General features: G+C 55.5%; 2 protein-coding genes across 2 annotated transcripts; both read left to right on the forward strand.

Annotated features, from left to right (window-relative positions):
* Nucleotides 1-780: 780 nt before the first annotated feature.
* On the forward strand, nucleotides 781-5,034 carry SPN (sialophorin). The gene is made up of 2 exons (XM_040973026.1): nucleotides 781-871; nucleotides 1,197-5,034. Exon 2 carries the CDS (start codon nucleotides 1,231-1,233, stop codon nucleotides 2,677-2,679), a length of 1,449 nt encoding a protein of 482 aa, XP_040828960.1. The 5' UTR covers nucleotides 781-871; nucleotides 1,197-1,230; the 3' UTR covers nucleotides 2,680-5,034.
* On the forward strand, nucleotides 3,161-9,740 carry QPRT (quinolinate phosphoribosyltransferase). The gene is given in 5 exon segments (XM_040973713.1): nucleotides 3,161-3,205; nucleotides 8,538-8,856; nucleotides 8,859-9,088; nucleotides 9,526-9,625; nucleotides 9,628-9,740. Coding segments are annotated over 5 exon segments (807 nt in total).
* The last annotated feature ends 6,426 nt before the right edge of the window (nucleotides 9,741-16,166 follow it).

The following is a 16,166-nucleotide window of genomic DNA, read 5'->3' on the forward strand; positions in this document are numbered from 1 at the left end:
CTGGGGCACTCATTGGACAATGAGTGAAGTACAATTGAGAAAAGTACAATTTCCATTGTGTACATATGCTGCTTTGTAACAAATCAGCTTGGATTTTTGTCTTTTTTTTTTTTTTTCTTAAGTAAGACAAAACCTAAAAGTGCTCACCACACAAGGCAGGGCTTACTCATGAGGCAAGTCAGGAAAGAGAAACCTTGCAGACAGGAGAGCTGCGAGCCCTCTCCTGGGCCAGCCCGACACACCCCAGCCAATGCTCCACTCCTTCCAGGTTCCGGGCTCTGCTGGTCTCTCAGCAGCTTTAGGCGCCCGCCCGTGTGTGTCGGGTGAGTGCGTGGTTGAGGGATGCATCCCCTGCCGGGGCAGTGACTCCAGCGCCTTGTGCTGGGACCGTGAGCAAGGATTCACAGATCTGTGAGAACGTTGTCACACGCCTCCCGCTCCCCCCCACCCCCCTCCAACACCCTCTGTCAGAATCAGCACAGGAAACGCGCCACCCAAAGTCGCATCAGGGGACCTCAGATGGCAAACCACCTGCCCCTCCCTTCTACTCCCCAGAACCCCTCCTTCCTCAAGTCCATTTCCATCACCCCAACCCTGACATTCCCACCCCAAGGGACCGGACCCCCACCTGCACCCCTGATGGCCTCGGTTAACTCTTCCCCTTGCCCCCAAACGGGGTCCCCAGGTACCCTCTCAGGCTCTCCTTAGAGGAGCTGACTGGGGTGGGGCTTCATGCAGGGGTGGGGTGGGTGGAGTCAGGGCCCACTTCCTTTCCCCTTGGGGCCCTATCTGCCTCAGTCCCGCCTCAGCCTCAGGAGCCGTTGGAGTGGCCGCCCCAGCTCTGTGATTATCAACCGAAGCTGGTGAAGGGGTATGATCTGGGAAGCAAAGGTCCTTGGTGTGGGGGCTTGGGGCTGGGCCTGTGACTGGGGAGGACTCCTGCTCAGGGATGGTGGCAGGAGGCGGGGAGAGGATCCAGGGGCTGAATGGGAAGAGGGGAGCAATCAAGGCAGGCCCAGAGGTGGAGGTGGCACTGCCGGACTCGGAGTTCATGGGGAGTGAGTGCATCTGCTCCCTGGTACTTCGTGATAATAGCAAAAGCCAGGGTTAGAAAGAGCTGTTAGACTGCAAGCCAGGCCTGGCAGCTGGCAGGGAAGTGCACCTCAATCCTGCTTCTCCGGTGTGCCCACCTGCAGGTCCCATCTCTTGCCACTGCTGATCGCCCAGGACATGGCCCTGCTCCTCCTCCTTCTTGTTGGGGGCTCCTGGGCCCCCAGAGTGGTGAGTTCCCAGACCGTGTTCACCACTTCACTGTTGAATTCCGAGCCTTCCGCCTCCTTCACCAGTTTGGCTGTAATGGACTCTGGGAAGACCAACTTGAGAGATGGTGAGAGGGAGTCCTCCCACAGCTCCCTGGCACCTGAATCCCAAACCTCCCAGGAAGTTTCCTCTGAGAAGTCATTCATTTACCCCGAGACTCCCAATGTGACCAGGGATCCTGTTGTCTCCGTGGCAGAAAGTTCTCAGGGAGCCCACATCCCAGCCACGATGATCAGCTCTCCTCTAGCAACCCCAGCAGCCTCTGGTGACCTCAGCGGATCCCTTATCACCATGGTGACCAGTACCTCGGGGACCTCTCCCGTCTCCAGGGGTAGCATGCCCCTGATGGCCACCCCAAAGGCCCCTGAAGGCACTCTGTCCTTTTCAAGTCCAGCTCAGGGGTTGAGTGGATTCCCTGTCACGATGGCAACGAGCACTGTGGAGACCCCCAGTGGGAGCAGCGGAACCCCCATCACCATGACAACCAGCTCTGTGGAGACCAGCAGTGAGACAAGTGGAACCCCCATCACTAGTGCAACCAGTTCTGTGGAGACCCCCAGTGGGAGCAGTGGAACCCCCATCACCATGACAACTAGCTCTGTGGAGACCAAGGATGGGACCAGGGAAACTTCCATCACCATGGCAACCAGCTCTGTGGAGACCCCCGGTGGGAGCAGTGGAATCCCCATCACCATGGCAACCAGCTCTGCCAAGACCTCCAATGAGATGAGTGGATTCCCTACCACCATGGCAAGTAGCTCTGTGGAGACCACCAGTGGAACCAATGGTCACCCTGTCACCACGGTCCCTAGCTCTCTGGAGACCTCTGGCACTGCGGTAGAAACTGCTATGGTGACTACCAAGGAGCCCTCTGGAAACACGAGCGTGCAGCCAGAGATGGGTGGCATGATGCCGGTGGCCATGCTGGTGGCTGTGCTGGTGGTCATAGCTTTCCTGGCCCTGCTCCTGCTGTGGCGCCGGCGGCAGAAGCGGCGGACTGGCGTCCTGACGCTAAGCAGAAGTGGGAAATACAACGGTGCTGTGGATGCCTGGGCTGGGCCAGTGAGGGTTGCCGATGAGGAGGCTGTGCTAACAATCACAGGAGAGTCTGGGGGACCGAAAGCCTCGGGGACCCCCGAGGTGGAGGAATCTGGTCAGCTGCCCACGCTCAGCACTTTCTTTGGCCGGCGGAAGTCTCGCCAGAGCTCGGTGGCTCTGGAGGAGTTGAGGCCTGGCTCAGGCCCGGGCCCTATGGGGGAGGAGGAGGAGCCGCTGGTGGGCTGCGAGGAAGAGGCTGCCGACGCCCCTACTTCCAATGGGCCAGCAGCGGGGCCTGGGGCTGAGCCTCCCAGCTTGTGAATGAGCGGATGTTGGAGCCGGCTGCCCTTCCCCACGCCCCTACCTCTCTACCTTCCCTGCTACTGTTACTTCCAACCCTTCTCTCACCAGGCGTCTCCAGATGTTACCACCCTGGAGTCTCACTGCGCATGCCACCTCCATTCTCTGAATCCGGCAGCTTGCTCCCTCCCACCCTCACCCTTGCAGGCAAATCCCTGTAACCAGCCCCTTGGCTGTGATCCCTCGCACCCCCCATGGCTTTCCCAGAGTTCCACATCTCCCATCACCTTTCTCCCCGTCTTTCTCTCTTTGGAGCCAATCCAGAGGGTCTGTCTGATTTGATCTGGAATCCTGAGAAAACCCCTCCCTCCTCCCTCCTCCCTCCTCCCTCCTCCCCCAGGAGTCCAGAGTGTGCAAAAGAGGCGAAAGGGCCCACACGTGAACTGCCACGGGAATGAGCTATAAAAAAAGTTCTTGCCGGTCCCTCTACCCTGGCCCGGCCATGACCTTCTTTGGAGTCCTGGGGCCAGTGGCCAGCCTGAGGCCCGTGGGCATGTAGCTTTCCCAGACTCTGGGCTGGTCCTTGTTCCTGCCCCAGCCCCCATGCTCCCCACGCTGCCCTCCAGGCCTGGACTGAGGTGGTGGCAGGCTGACGCTTCCTCCTTCTAGGGGCAGAGGGTGGGAGTTCCTGGCCAGGTGTTGTTTTCAGACGCTCAGGGCAGGCAGTGTCCCTCTGTGTGGGTTGATTCCTGAGTGTGGTCTGGGCAGGCTGACAGTTCCCCCCTGTGGGGGGGAGCAATGAGTCATAGGGTGTTGGGGTGCTGGGGGTGGGCAGGAAGGGGTTGCAGTGGCCGACAGATGTGGGTCTCGGTGCCTTTCCTCTTCTGCTGAGAATTTGTGTGTCCTTGTTTTTGCTGAGAGCCAGTAGTGCGCAAACACACACACACAAAGACCATAGCCCAAGGTCACACAATGTCAAAAGTTAACGCTCAGCAGGTGTGACCTAAGTGCGGGCTTCCTGGCGCAGCCTCCGTCCCTCTTCCTCGAAAGGCTCCACGCTCCACTGCACACCAGCACCCACACACACTGCTGCATGCACCCTCATTGACGCACACACAGCTTCACATTTAGACACCCTCACTCACACACATACATCCTTCACACACACACTCACACACACAGAGGCAGGGAGGCAGCCTGCAATGGGGGTTCAGTGCTGTGGGACCCTGCCTCTCTTAGATGCTCAGGTTGCCGTTGGTCTGGCTGCCTGCCTCTCTCCCTCCTCCTAGGGCAAGCAGTGAGAAGGAGGCCAAGCAGGAGAGTTGTCAGGCAATGGGGGAGCGTTCTGAACTAATGAGGAGAGACTAAGACCATCCCCCCTGCCACCTCCTTCCCCGGGTATGCTGAGAGCAGCTAGGATATGATGTGGGCCAGAGGCCTTTGCTAGCTGCCCAGGGCCCAGAGGAAATTTGCAAAGAGGAAGTTGTTGAGACAGAGTCATTGGCAGCACACCAGTGTCCAACTAACCTATAAAGCCTGGAGGCTTCTTGGGAGGACCAGGTGGTCAGATTGAGCAACAGCAAGAGCTCCAAGGAGAGAGAAAGGGGTAGAAGGGGCCTCAGGTCCAGCTGCCTCAGCTCTGTGGGGCCCAGCCTTGGAGCAAAGTGGTCTCCTGCTAGTTGGGGTAGGCACTCCAGGAGTAGCGGGTAAAGCGCTGGCCACTTTCCCCTACTTCTCACATGGTGTGTTTATTTGCATAGCAGAAGTAAGCTGGAAAAGTCCCTTGGACCTACCACAACTCGTGGTTGACATTTGCCAAACCAAGTGTCACCATTTCAGTTTTAGCCGCTCCAGTGACTGCTGGGAGCCCAGCAGCTCCTCCTCTGCCCCCGTGCCGCCTGTCTGCTGTGGTTGACTTCTAGGTGCTGAAGGAAGCAGGGAGGGTGATGGTGGTGGGGTGGTCTGGGATTTCAGGGCAAAGAAAATATGAAATGTACTGTAAATGTTAAAATAGAGGCTCACACCACGTTTCACCAGCGATCGTGTCAGAAGGGAGGGATGGTGGGACGGCGGCATCGCTGTTATATTCCTGGTGGCTACTGTGCTGCCTGGAATTCCATGTTCAAGTTCATTTGGATAAGTAAAAACCAGAGCCAAGGTAGATACTCTCAGATTCCAAAGAGCAGGACTGAGAGAAACAAGTAGGAAGCACAAAAGATGGTGGTCGGACTAAATACGTCACTTACGGCAACGGCTACGCATACTTGTCAAGGTCACTCACAATTGTGTTTTCGAAAGCCAGGTGACCACTGGGGAAGTGCTTATAATAGCATGTTTGTTGGAAACAAAAGAAAGTGGTTAATCTTTTTTTAAATTTTCATATCTTCGATTCATTTTCTGTTATTTTTAAATAATAAATTCATTTTATTTTTTATGATGTTTACATAGTTGAGAAGGATACATGCCCGTGGACCGCTGACTAGGGTGGGGAGGGTAGAGGTATAAGTAGATGAGACAATTGTCTCCAATCTCCTTTTTTCTTCTTATATCTGGAGGGTGTGGGAGAGACAAGGCCCCTTCCCAGCAGCCCAACCAAAGCAGTACATGGGGGCGGGGTGGGGGGGGGCCAGGGAAGGGGATGGGGGATGGACACTCGATAACATCCCAGGGGCCCCCGAGGAGCATGTTCTGAGGCTATTCCTTAAGTGGTTCTGATTGTTCTGAGATGCTGTTGATTTTGTTGCCCCATGGTTGAGGAAATCCTTCCGAGGTGCACTGGCTGACATGGTCCATCTTACAGCCTTGATTTGCTCAGATTCTCACTGTCAGAACTTGGCTGGGAGAGCTGTTCGATTGATACTGCCATCCGTGGTACTAGACGCTTCTGCAGGCCTTCAATGAATGGTTGTCATGTTCCCCATGTGCATCTGGGTATGCTGTCTACTGCACAGGCCTCAACAGTGAAGGAGACCCAGTTCTGACTTATGTACTCCTCGGTCAGACCACAGATCCTGTGATTTTCACCATGGCTGGAGTTCTGAGTCCAGTGGTCCAGTTGGGAGGTGGTTCTCCCCCAAAAAAATCTTCCTAGGGGACCCCAACCTGATTCCTGTGTGTGCCAACCAGTGTGGGGTCTGCTTAGTACAACATCCATATTAGCCTATGCACACACTGGTGGTTGCAGTTGCTGGGTCAGTTCTGTCCCTAGCTCCATCTAAAACACAAACCAATGGATGCTACAGCCAAGCCCATTCCTGCCCACCACACACTGTGCCCTCATGCACACTGGTGGGAACTGCAGCCCAGTTGGAGGCTGCCAGAGGAAGCGGCTGGTCCAGCCGGCAGGGTCAGCCCTTCAGCTTGCTGGGCCCTCCCCCGTCCTCCCTGGGGACCCTGGCACGTCCATGGCTTGGAGAGCCAGAAGCCCTGTTCCCACCTGGCTCTGCCCAGAGGACCAGGCTGGGAATAGGGGAGCCGGGCTCTACCATGTGTGAGGGCTGCACGCCTCCTGGGTGGGAAAACTGAAATGGAGGCTTGAGTTCTGTTTCCATCCTCTTTGATGTATAAACACATTGTTTTCAAAATATTTGCTTTATTTATTTTCCGAAAGGCAGAGTTAAACAAGAGAGATCTTCCATCTACTGGTTCAGTCTGATGGGCTGCCACAGCCACAGCTGGGCCAGGCTGAAGCCAAGAGTCTGAAACCCCCTCCAGGAGTCTCACAGGGGCGGCAGGGACCCAAGCACTTGGGCCATCTTCTGCTGCCTTCCCGTGCATGTTAGCAGGGAGCTGGATCAGTAGTGGAACAGCTGGGATTTGAACCTGTGCTCATATGGGATGGCATTGTCACAGGTGGCAGCTTAACCTTCTAAGCCACAATGCCAGACTCTCAAACACTTTTTAACCTTTTGGAATTTTTTTTTTTATCTAAAATTTTGAATTTTATTGTACAATTCTGTATAGTCTGGGATTCTCCTGCCCCAGTCCACCCCGACTAATTTTTTTCATATTGTCACAACAGTGTGCCCAAATGTGCCGAGTGGTCTGGCTCCATTGAAATGTCCATCACACCAATAAGATCCCTCCCCCTTCTCATTCAACCAGCCCTGAGAAACCACTGAATTGTGTCTGTCACTCTGTATCAATTTGTCTTGTTTAAAAAAAAGTTTATATTTTTATTGGAGAAGCAAATATACAGAGAGAAGGAGAGACAGAAAGATCTTCTGTGTGCTAGCCCGCTCCCACAAGAGCTGGAGCTGAGCCAATCTGAAGCCAGGAGCCAGGAGCTTCCTCCAGGCCTCCCACATGGATGCCATGGCCTTGGGCCATCCTCCACTGCTTTTCCAGGTCACAGCCGAATAGGAAGTGGAGCAGCTGGGATATGAACCGGCACCCAAATAGGATCCCAGTGGATGCAAGGTGAGAACTTAGCCACCAGACTATTGCTCCAGGCCCATCAAGTTGCCTTTTTTTGAGTGCATTTCATGTCCAAAACAGTGGAAGTTTTTCCCTTTGTTATAAGATTTAGTTATCTGTTTGAAAGGCAGCGTTACAGAGAGACTGAGACAGCGTCTCCCAGGGTCCCCACCACTCCTGCCTGCCATCCCTTCAGCTCCTGCTCCAATGGAAGCAGCCAGGGCTGTTCACGAGGCTGCAAGTCTTCTTCTGGCCACCAGGTGGCAATGCTGTACGGCGTCGGGGTCCTGTCTGCTGTCCACTGCCCTGACAGGTCCCTGACTTTCTGGGCGAGGACTCGTGGATGCCCCTGAAGAACAGAGCTGCAGTCTCATTGTCCCTGCCCTCTTCCCATGGGCGGTCTGCCCCTGTAGAAACGCCCGCTGACCTTGGCTTTGGGTTTGGGGGAGACCCCCAGGGCCAGAAAGAAGCAGAGGAACCTCCAACCCCGACCCCTAAGTTCACAGCGCTGACTCTGCCATCAGTTTGCTGTGTGGCAACCTCGGGCCTGACATGCCCTCTGTGGTCCTCCGCCAGCCCGCCACTGGCCCTGGGTAGGTGTCTGGCTCAGGGGTTAAGCTGGGGACACTTGGAGCCCAGACCAGAGCACCTGGGGTCAGGGGTCAGGGCCCAGGTCTGCGCTCCATGTCTTTTTTCTCTTTTAAATCTTCATTGATTTTACTTGATACAGTTACAGAGAGAGTGCTTCCATCTGCTGGTTCACTCCCAAATGGCCTAAACAGCCAGAGTTGGGCCAGTCCATATCGGTGCTAGTTCAAATCCCGGCTGATCCACTTCTAATCTAGTTCCCTGCTAATGGCCTAGGAAAGCAGTGGAGGATGGCCCAAGTGCTTGGGCCCCTGCACTCACATGGGAGACCAGATGAGGCTCCTAGCTGTGGCCTGGCCTTGTCCCAGCTGTTGCAGCCAACTGAGGAGTGAACCAGCAGATGGAAGCTCTCTCTCTTGTCCTGTCTCTGTAACTCTGCCTTTCGAATAAATAGGGTTTTTTAATATATATATTCAATAAATCTTTATTGGAAAGTCAGATCACATTTACAGAGAGAAGAGAGACAGAGGGAAGGATTTTCCATATACTGCTTCACTCCCCAAAAGGTCACAACAGCCAGAGCTGAGCCGACTTGAAGCCAGGAGCTGATTTGGGGTCTCCGACACAGGCGCAGAGTCCCAAGGCTTTGGGTCGTCCTCGACTGCTTTCCCAGGCCACAAGCAGGGAGCTGGATGGGAAGTGGAGCAGCCGGGACACCCACATGGGATCCTGGTGCTTGGAAGGTGAACATTTAGCTATTGAACCATCAGGCAAGGCCCCAGTACCCACCCCTGGAATACCTGATCTTCTGCCTGATTGGCTGTGGCCAATCCACAGGTTGTCACCGTGTATACTGTCCTCCCAGGCTGTGAGAGGCTTCTGTCTTTTGTCCCCTGCCACTGCTGCTGCCCGCTCCGACACTGGCAGTGTTGGCCAGCAGCGGGCTGTGGGAAGATTGCCCGGGCCTCCACTTCTCAGCCCTGGCCTCTGGGGCATCGCCTGTACTGGCTGCGCTCTGGGCCAAGTCCCCTGGCATCCTGGCTGGGCAGCTGTTCTTTGAGGCCGTCTTCACTCAGCTTGGCTGCCAGGTCTACTGGTTCCTTCCTGAGGGGTCGGAGCTGGTGCCTGTGACCAAGGTGGCTGAGGTCCGGGGCCCTGCGCACTGCCTGCTGCTGGGAGAACGGGTGGCCCTCAACATGCAGCCTGCTGCAGCGGCATTGCCAGTGCAGCTGCCACTGCAGTGCGAGTCACCAGGGCCACCAGCTGGACGGGCCATGTGGTTGGCACGAGGAAGACAACGCCGGGCTTCCGGATGGTGGAGAAGTACGGGCTGCTGGTGGGCGGGGTGGCCTCCCACCGCTATGACCTGGGAGGGCTGGTGATGGTGAAGGACAACCACATTGTGGCGGCCAGGGACGTGCAGAAGGTACATGCTCCTCCCAGGTGGCAGTGGTGGCAGTGGTAGGAGGTGTGCCCAGACCCAGCCTGGGCTCCAGGGCTGCCAGAGCCTCAGCTCCAGCCTCAGCTGTTCCATCTGCAGAATGGGCTACCACTCCTGCTGTCCAACCCTGGAACAGGTTTCCAGGGGAACCCAGGGTCCATCTTCCTGTCTGGAACATCTTCCTCTGAGTCCCATGGAAGTGTCAGACCCAGATACCAAATGTTGCTGGTATCTAGCCTTGTTTGCACCCATAAAAGTGATCCCCGCATGCATGATTGTACACCAACAGAAAACATTGCCAGATGTACCTCCTGTATCAGTCCCAAGTTCATTACCCATTCAGGACCTTTCCAATCCCAGTCCCATCTGTGCTGCCTGCAGGGGGCCCATGCCAGCCTCAGGACCCCCTCCTATTCCTGCAGACAGTGCGGGGGGCATGGCAGGGGACAGACTTTGCCCTGAAGGTCGAGGTGGAGTGCAGCAGCCTGCGGGAGGCCTTGGATGCTGCCCAGGCAGGAGCCGACCCGTGGATGTCATCTCCCTGGGGGTGCTCACCCAGGCGGCCCCACCCTTGGACTTCTCCCTCAAGCTATTTGCTGAGGGGACTGCTCCTGGGCCCCAAGCCCGCTGGTCCTGAAACCAAGGAAAGGGATGCCAGCGGCGGTGGGGAGGTGGTACCCCCATGGTGACCAGTGGCCACTGGGGCATAGTTAGCGTGAGCCTGGGTCGATTCCTGCCCCCGGCTGCCCACTGACCTCATCGCTGTGCATGTCAGTTTCCCATTCTGTAGAACGGGTCTAATAAAGACTCAACCTTTTGGGTCTTTCTGGGTGGTCGTGAGCACCTGGCGAACAGCCTGGTCAGGGTTAGGAAGGGCCACAGGGCCCCCTCCCAGCTGCACAGAACCTCTGCTGAGTCAGGTGTTCATTGCATCAATGGTGCTTTGCGGTCACCATGAGCCAGGCAGCTAAGGTCACAAGAACTACAGCAGCCCGTGCAGGGAGCTCACGGTGCATGGTAAGAACCCATACCCAACGGCCAGAAAGAACTCTTTCACACATAAAACAGGACTCCTAAGTGATGAGCTGGGGTCAGGCCCTGGGGAGTGGCAGAGACCCCACTCCCACCCTGTGGCAGTAGCTTGCATTGTCTGCTGGCAGCTTTGAAGCCAGGACTGGGGAAGACAGGATGGCTGGGGCACCAACCAGCTCCAGACCACAGAATGGTAGGTCCAAGGCTCTGGACTCGGCTCCAGGAGCAGTTGGAGGCCAGCTGGGGTGTGTGGTCAGTGTGACTGCAGCTCAGCCAGGATTTGCATGGGCAGGTGTGGTGGAGGAAGTCAGCATGGCCGTGATGGGGGGTGGGGAGACCAGAAGGAGCCTGCTGAAGAGGCCTTGGTGTTGGGGCGTGGCTGGGCGTGGCTGAGCATGTGAGAGACGGATGCAGGTGGGGGTACTGTACATCAAGCAGGAGGGAGATAAACGTTTGAGTCTTCCTGGGGCTTATATTCTAGGGTGCGGAAGAATAAAGAGAAATCACGTAAGGAAAATACTGAGGTACCAAGGACCAGATGTCAGGGGCCAGGGCCGTGGTGTAGTATGCTAAGCCTCCACCTGCAGCACCAGCATCTCATATGGGCACCAGTTTGAGTCCTGGCTGCTCCACTTCCCATCCATCTCCCTGCTAATGGTCTAAGACATCAATGGGGGATGACCCAAGTCCTTGGATCCCTGTAATCATGGGGAAGGCCTGGAAGAAGCTCCTGGCTTTGTGGCCATTTGTGGAGTGAGCCAGTGAGTAATGGAAGATTTTTCTGTCTCTTCTTCTCTCTGTAAGTCTTCCTTTCCAATAAAAATAAATAAGGATGGGGCCGGCAGCATGGCCAAGTGGCTAAAGTCCTCACCTTGAACGCCCCGGGATCCCATATGGGCGCCGGTTCTAATCCCGGCAGCTCCACTTCCCATCCAGCTCCCTGCTTGTAGCCTGGGAAAGCAGTCGAGGACGGCCCAAAGCTTTGGGACCCTGCACCCGTGTGGGAGACCCGGAGGAAGTTCCTGGATCCTGGCTTTGGATCGGCATAGCATCAGCCGTAGCGCTCACTTGGGGAGTGAATCATCGGACGGAAGATCTTCCTCTCTGTCTCTCCTCCTCTCTGTATATCTGACTTTCCAATAAATAAATAAATCTTTTTAAAAAATAAGGCCTGGTGCAATGGCTCCATGTCTAAATCCTTGCCTTGCATGTGCCAGGATCCTAGTTTGTGTCCAGACTGCTCCCAGCTCCCTGCTTGTGGCCTGGGAAAGCAGTAGAAATTGGTCCAAAGCTTTGGGACCCTGAACCCACGTGGGAGACCTGGAAGAAGCTCCTGGCTCCTGGCTTAGGATTGGCTCAGCTCTGGCTGTTGCAGCCATGTGGGGAGTGAGTCAGCGGACAGATCTTTCAAAAATCTTTTTAAAAAGAAGAAAAGAAAAAAGGAAGGAAAAAGAAAACCAAATGTCAACCCCCCTTTTGGTCACCAGAGGGCACTGCAAGCACACAGCCTTCCATCTGCCTCTGTGCTCCCTGCCTGGACTGGGGAGACCAGCAAAGGTGGCTGCAGGTGCTAAGACAACATCTCAAGATGAAAGCTAGGAGGAACTGAAGGCAATCGAAGGCCACCGCTGGTCCAGCTTCATCCAGCTTCATCCTCTCATCAGATCCCCATCCCCCTGCCCCAGGACCCCAGTGGGGTCCTGAAATGTTTGCAGAGAGACCTGCAGTTGCACCTGCCAAGGCTTCCTCGGCTGTCAGCCCGTGTTCTTGTCTCCTGCCCCCATGCTGCTGGGCATGACCTCAAGCAGATCTTTACTGCCGCCCATGTGGTCCCCACCTCTTCCCAGACAGATCCTTTCTGAAGAACCAGGAGCCTTCTTTTCAGACGTGATGCTGGGAGCCCATCAGTCCTTGGGAGAAGAGTCTCCCACGTTTCCGGCTTGCCAACCTGTTGGGGCCCAGCCCACCTGTGGTCTCTGTGTAACTATGATGACCATGGCCTGCCAGGGAAGGCTGGGATTCGACTGCAATGTGACCATTTTGTAGCACTTCCCAAGTCATCAAAAGTCTCTGGGCTTGTGTCTCTGGGGCTCAGGTCATGCAGGTTCTGCCTTGGATAAACCTTATATTAACTCTGAAAGAAAAAAAAAAGTGGAGGAGGAAGAGTCAGATCTTCCATCTGATGGCTCACTCCCTGGGACTGGACCAGGTTGAAACCAGAAAGCCTGGAACTCTTCCTGGGTCTCCCTTAAGTGAGGCAGGACCCAAGCACTGGGGCCATCCTCCACTGTGTTCCCAGCTGTTTAGTGGGGAGCTGGACCAGAAGTGAAGCAGCCAGGACTTGCATCAGGGGTCTGTTTGGGGATGTTGCTGAGCCAGCATCGTCACGGCCAGCCTTTCAAGGCAGTAGGGCAGATACAGTTCCCTTAATGTTTCAGCAGTCCTCTGTTTCGTTGTAGGGACTTCCTGGGTGACAGTTCCTCAGGAACATTGAAATCCCGCTCTCTGAGATCTGGAATAACGCAGCCTGTCTGAGGCCACCACCAGCGGGGCATCATGGAGGCTCTAACCACGGCTGGGCTAAGAGTCGGTCATCTCTGGCGATCGCTGTGCCAGCTTCCCTGACCCAGCCATGCAAGCCTTCTTGTGGCAGGTGCAGGTGGCTCAGCGCCTTCCCAGGAAACTGCCAGAGGCCAATAGCATCATCGCCCGTGCCCAGTTGGGTGGCTGCCTACTGAAACATACTTTCTCCCTTCCAGTCCTTCAACTCAAGAGATTCCAGAGCCTTCACAGCTCTGACTGAGGGCACAGAGTTTGAGCCACGGCTTGGGACAACCACACCTCAGATGGGACTGCTTGGGTTGAGTCCCAGCTGTACTCCTGACCGAGCTTTCTGCTAAGGTGCACTCTGGGGAGCAGCAGGGGGTGTCCCCCACGTGTGAGGTCCTGCTGGAGTTCCTGGCTCCCAGCCTTAGCCTGGCCCAGCCCAGTTCTGGTTGTTGAAAGCATTTTGGGGGGTAGACCAGTAGACAGAAGATTTCTCTTTCAGCCTCTCTGCTTTTTCAATAAATTAAAAATAAAAGTTTGAAGTCATAGCACCGCAGAGAGCTGTCCCTCAAGTCACACTCTTTCAAAGTGTGGGATGCTTGTAAGCAAAGAAGGAAGTAAGAGTGTGTTGGAATCCTAGCTGTATATTTACAGGCCAGCTCAGGTCTCTGCAAGGCTGGGCACAAGCCATGCTTGTCAAAAACAGCAAGAAGAAAAGCGACAAGATCCCTTCCCCATCATCTCACAAAAAACCAAGAGACAAGGGAGTTTGATTGAGCTCCAGCTGCTGGAATATGATCGTCTTGGAAGTCCTTCGGCATGGAAGAGGGCTGCTTCCTCTGGGTGAGGAAGAGGGGGACTGTTCCAGGGAGGGAGCCATGTGTGTGAAGGTGACTACAAGGAAAGAAGCAGTTGGGCACAGCTTGGGGCACAGGTGCTGGTTCATTCCCTGCAGTGGTCATCTGCAGTGACCAGGGCTGGGCCAGGCTGAAGCCCGGAGCCCAGATCTCCATCTGGGTCTCCCACGTGGGCTGTCATTTATTGCCTTTGCAGGTGCATTCGCTAGAACCCTGTCAGCTTCCAGCAGCTGAGACTTGGAAATCTGCTCCAATATGAGATGCCAGCAGGGCAAGTAGTGACTTAACTGGTTGTGCTGCAACATCGGCCCCACTGATGTGTTTTAACTGGAGAAGGGCAGCATCCATGCAGTTAACTCAGTGGGCTTCATCCACGCAGTTAACGCAGTGGGCTTCATCCACGCAGCTAACGCAGTGGGCTTCATCCACGCAGCTAACGCAGTGGGCTTCATCCACGCAGCTAACGCAGTGGGATTCATCCACGCAGTTAGAGTAGTGGCCAAGGTGGAGTTCTGCTTCCCTTGTGTGCGGGAGCCCACCCAGCTCTCCCTGGGGTGGGCAGTGAAAGCGCAGCCACCTGTTTCTGAGCAGCTGCACCTGTCACCAACCGGCGTGGAGATGCTCTCGCAAGCCGAGCGAAGTAGCAAAGCCTTGTAGGCATTGTCAGCTGACTGCATGCAGGGGTTGTGGGTGTGGGCCGTGGGCACAGAAGGCCACTCTGGGGCGGTGCAGGAGCAGGGACGGGAGCACAGCCAGGGTGGGGAAAGGAGAGGTGCGGAGTCGTGGGCTCGGGCAGGGCAGGAAGGAGCGAGGTTGGAGAGTCAATGGGGAGGGAGCCACGTATCACTTGCAGGTGGAGGAATAGCCAATTGAGTCGTGCCAGCCCCGCAATGCATTTATTACCGTATTCACTTACTCATTCCCCTCCCACTGGGCTCTCGGTTGTGTTTGAGGCCAAGCTCTAAATGTGAAAAGATAAAGACGATTCTGGAAGCAGTAATGAACTCTGCCTGAAGGATACATACATTCCTCCATTTACCCATCCACTCGTGCACACATGCTTGTCCCTCCCTATCCAGCTACCACACCACGCATCTGTCCACCCAGCCATGTTTCATTGTATAACCTCTCCAAATGTCACAGCCAGAAGGACATCTCCAACTTCCAGTTGTCTTGTACACAGAAAGAGCCAGGGGGTACAGGAGTCACCTCCCTGAGGCCTCTAAGGAAACAGGTGGTCCAGGCGGGTGGCAAGCCAGAGATGTGCCCGCAGCATCCCACTCCTCACTGTCTCTCTGGAGCACTTGGCTCGGAGATATGTGCTTTCCCCGTCTGGTCCCCAGAGCCAGTCCCATCAGCTGCAGGGACGGTCGCCCGGCTCAGGAGTGATGCGGAGTTGCCGGGAGCCCCATCTGTGCCTTGAGTTTGTTTTGTGTCTGTCTTATCTTGTCTCTACCTGAAGCCCCCCGCTCAGTCACATGCCACTCATGCACAGGGGACCCTCGCACTTGGGTGACTTGCCAGTCATCTTGTTTCCTTGTGACAAAGAGCAGAGCCGGGGAAGGAAGGAGTCAGGGGCTCTAGCAGGGAACAAAGTCCACTTTGAAACAGGTTGTTGTTGACCTTGTCTTTGTTTCCTTGTTTTGCCTTCTGCTCTGGGTGGGTGAGACTGCTGCTCCATTTAGAGAAGTGAGATAACGCGGGTTCCTTTATTTACAGTTCATGCAGTAAGCATACAGAAAATACACTTCAGGGTGCAAAGGGGGGACACGGACATGACACAAGTCTTAGCATGTGGGTCAAAAATGTGGACAGTCTGCCTGCTGAGGAATGGAAACTTGGTGGGCCTTCCCCACTCTACCTCCTCCACTAGGGGACAGGGTCTGCTGAAAGAGAGGGCGGGGCGGACCAAGAGCACTGGGCTCCACCTTTTTTTGTTTGTTTTCCAGGTAATTTTTATTTTCCTTTATTTTTTATTGGAAAGGCAAATCAGATTTACAGAGAGAAAAATCAGAGAGATCTTTCATTCACTGGTTCACTTCCCAAATGGCTACAATGGCCGGAGCTGAGCTAATCCGATGCCAAGTGGAGCAGCTAGGACACGAACTGGCACCCATATGGGATCCCGGCGCTTGCAGGAGGAGGATTAACCAATTGAGCCACTGCCAGGCTGGGCTCCATTTCTTAGGGGGTGAAGCTTTATAGGGAAGCCTGTCTTGGGGTACCTCTGCCTCTGTGGACCACTCCTGCTGCCTGGGAGGGCAGCAAGGTGGCCGTGGTCACACTCTGGGACCCTCCTTGGGCTGGGTCAGTGGCTCTCTCTTACATCCCAGACAGCTTTCCCAGGCCACGGTCTTCCTCAACACTGGCACAGGAGCCTGATAGGCTCTGCCGCCACCGCAGGTGAGGGAGGCCCCTCCCTGCCACAGTGGAGCAAGTACCTCCTCAGTGCGCCAGGAAGTCAAGGTCAGTAGTGGTTTCGGTTTTGTGGTGACCCTCCTTAACTCTGTATTTTTCTGGGGGACCTCCGGGAACAGGGAGGTCGGCTGAGTGGTGGGCTTCTGGGAAGCTGAGATGCTGCCAGCACCTGCGGGCTCAGCTGACCCCGGACGCCCCTCACCCACTGC

Source organism: Ochotona curzoniae, unplaced genomic scaffold, assembly GCF_017591425.1.
Source record: "Ochotona curzoniae isolate NIBS_2020 unplaced genomic scaffold, NIBS_Ocur_1.0 contig_2321, whole genome shotgun sequence".
NCBI classification, from domain to species: Eukaryota; Metazoa; Chordata; class Mammalia; order Lagomorpha; family Ochotonidae; genus Ochotona; species Ochotona curzoniae.

Bases quoted from the DNA above. Each gene is read 5' to 3' on its own strand.
- SPN (XM_040973026.1), top strand. From the start codon at position 1,231: ATGGCCCTGCTCCTCCTCCTTCTTGTTGGGGGCTCCTGGGCCCCCAGA.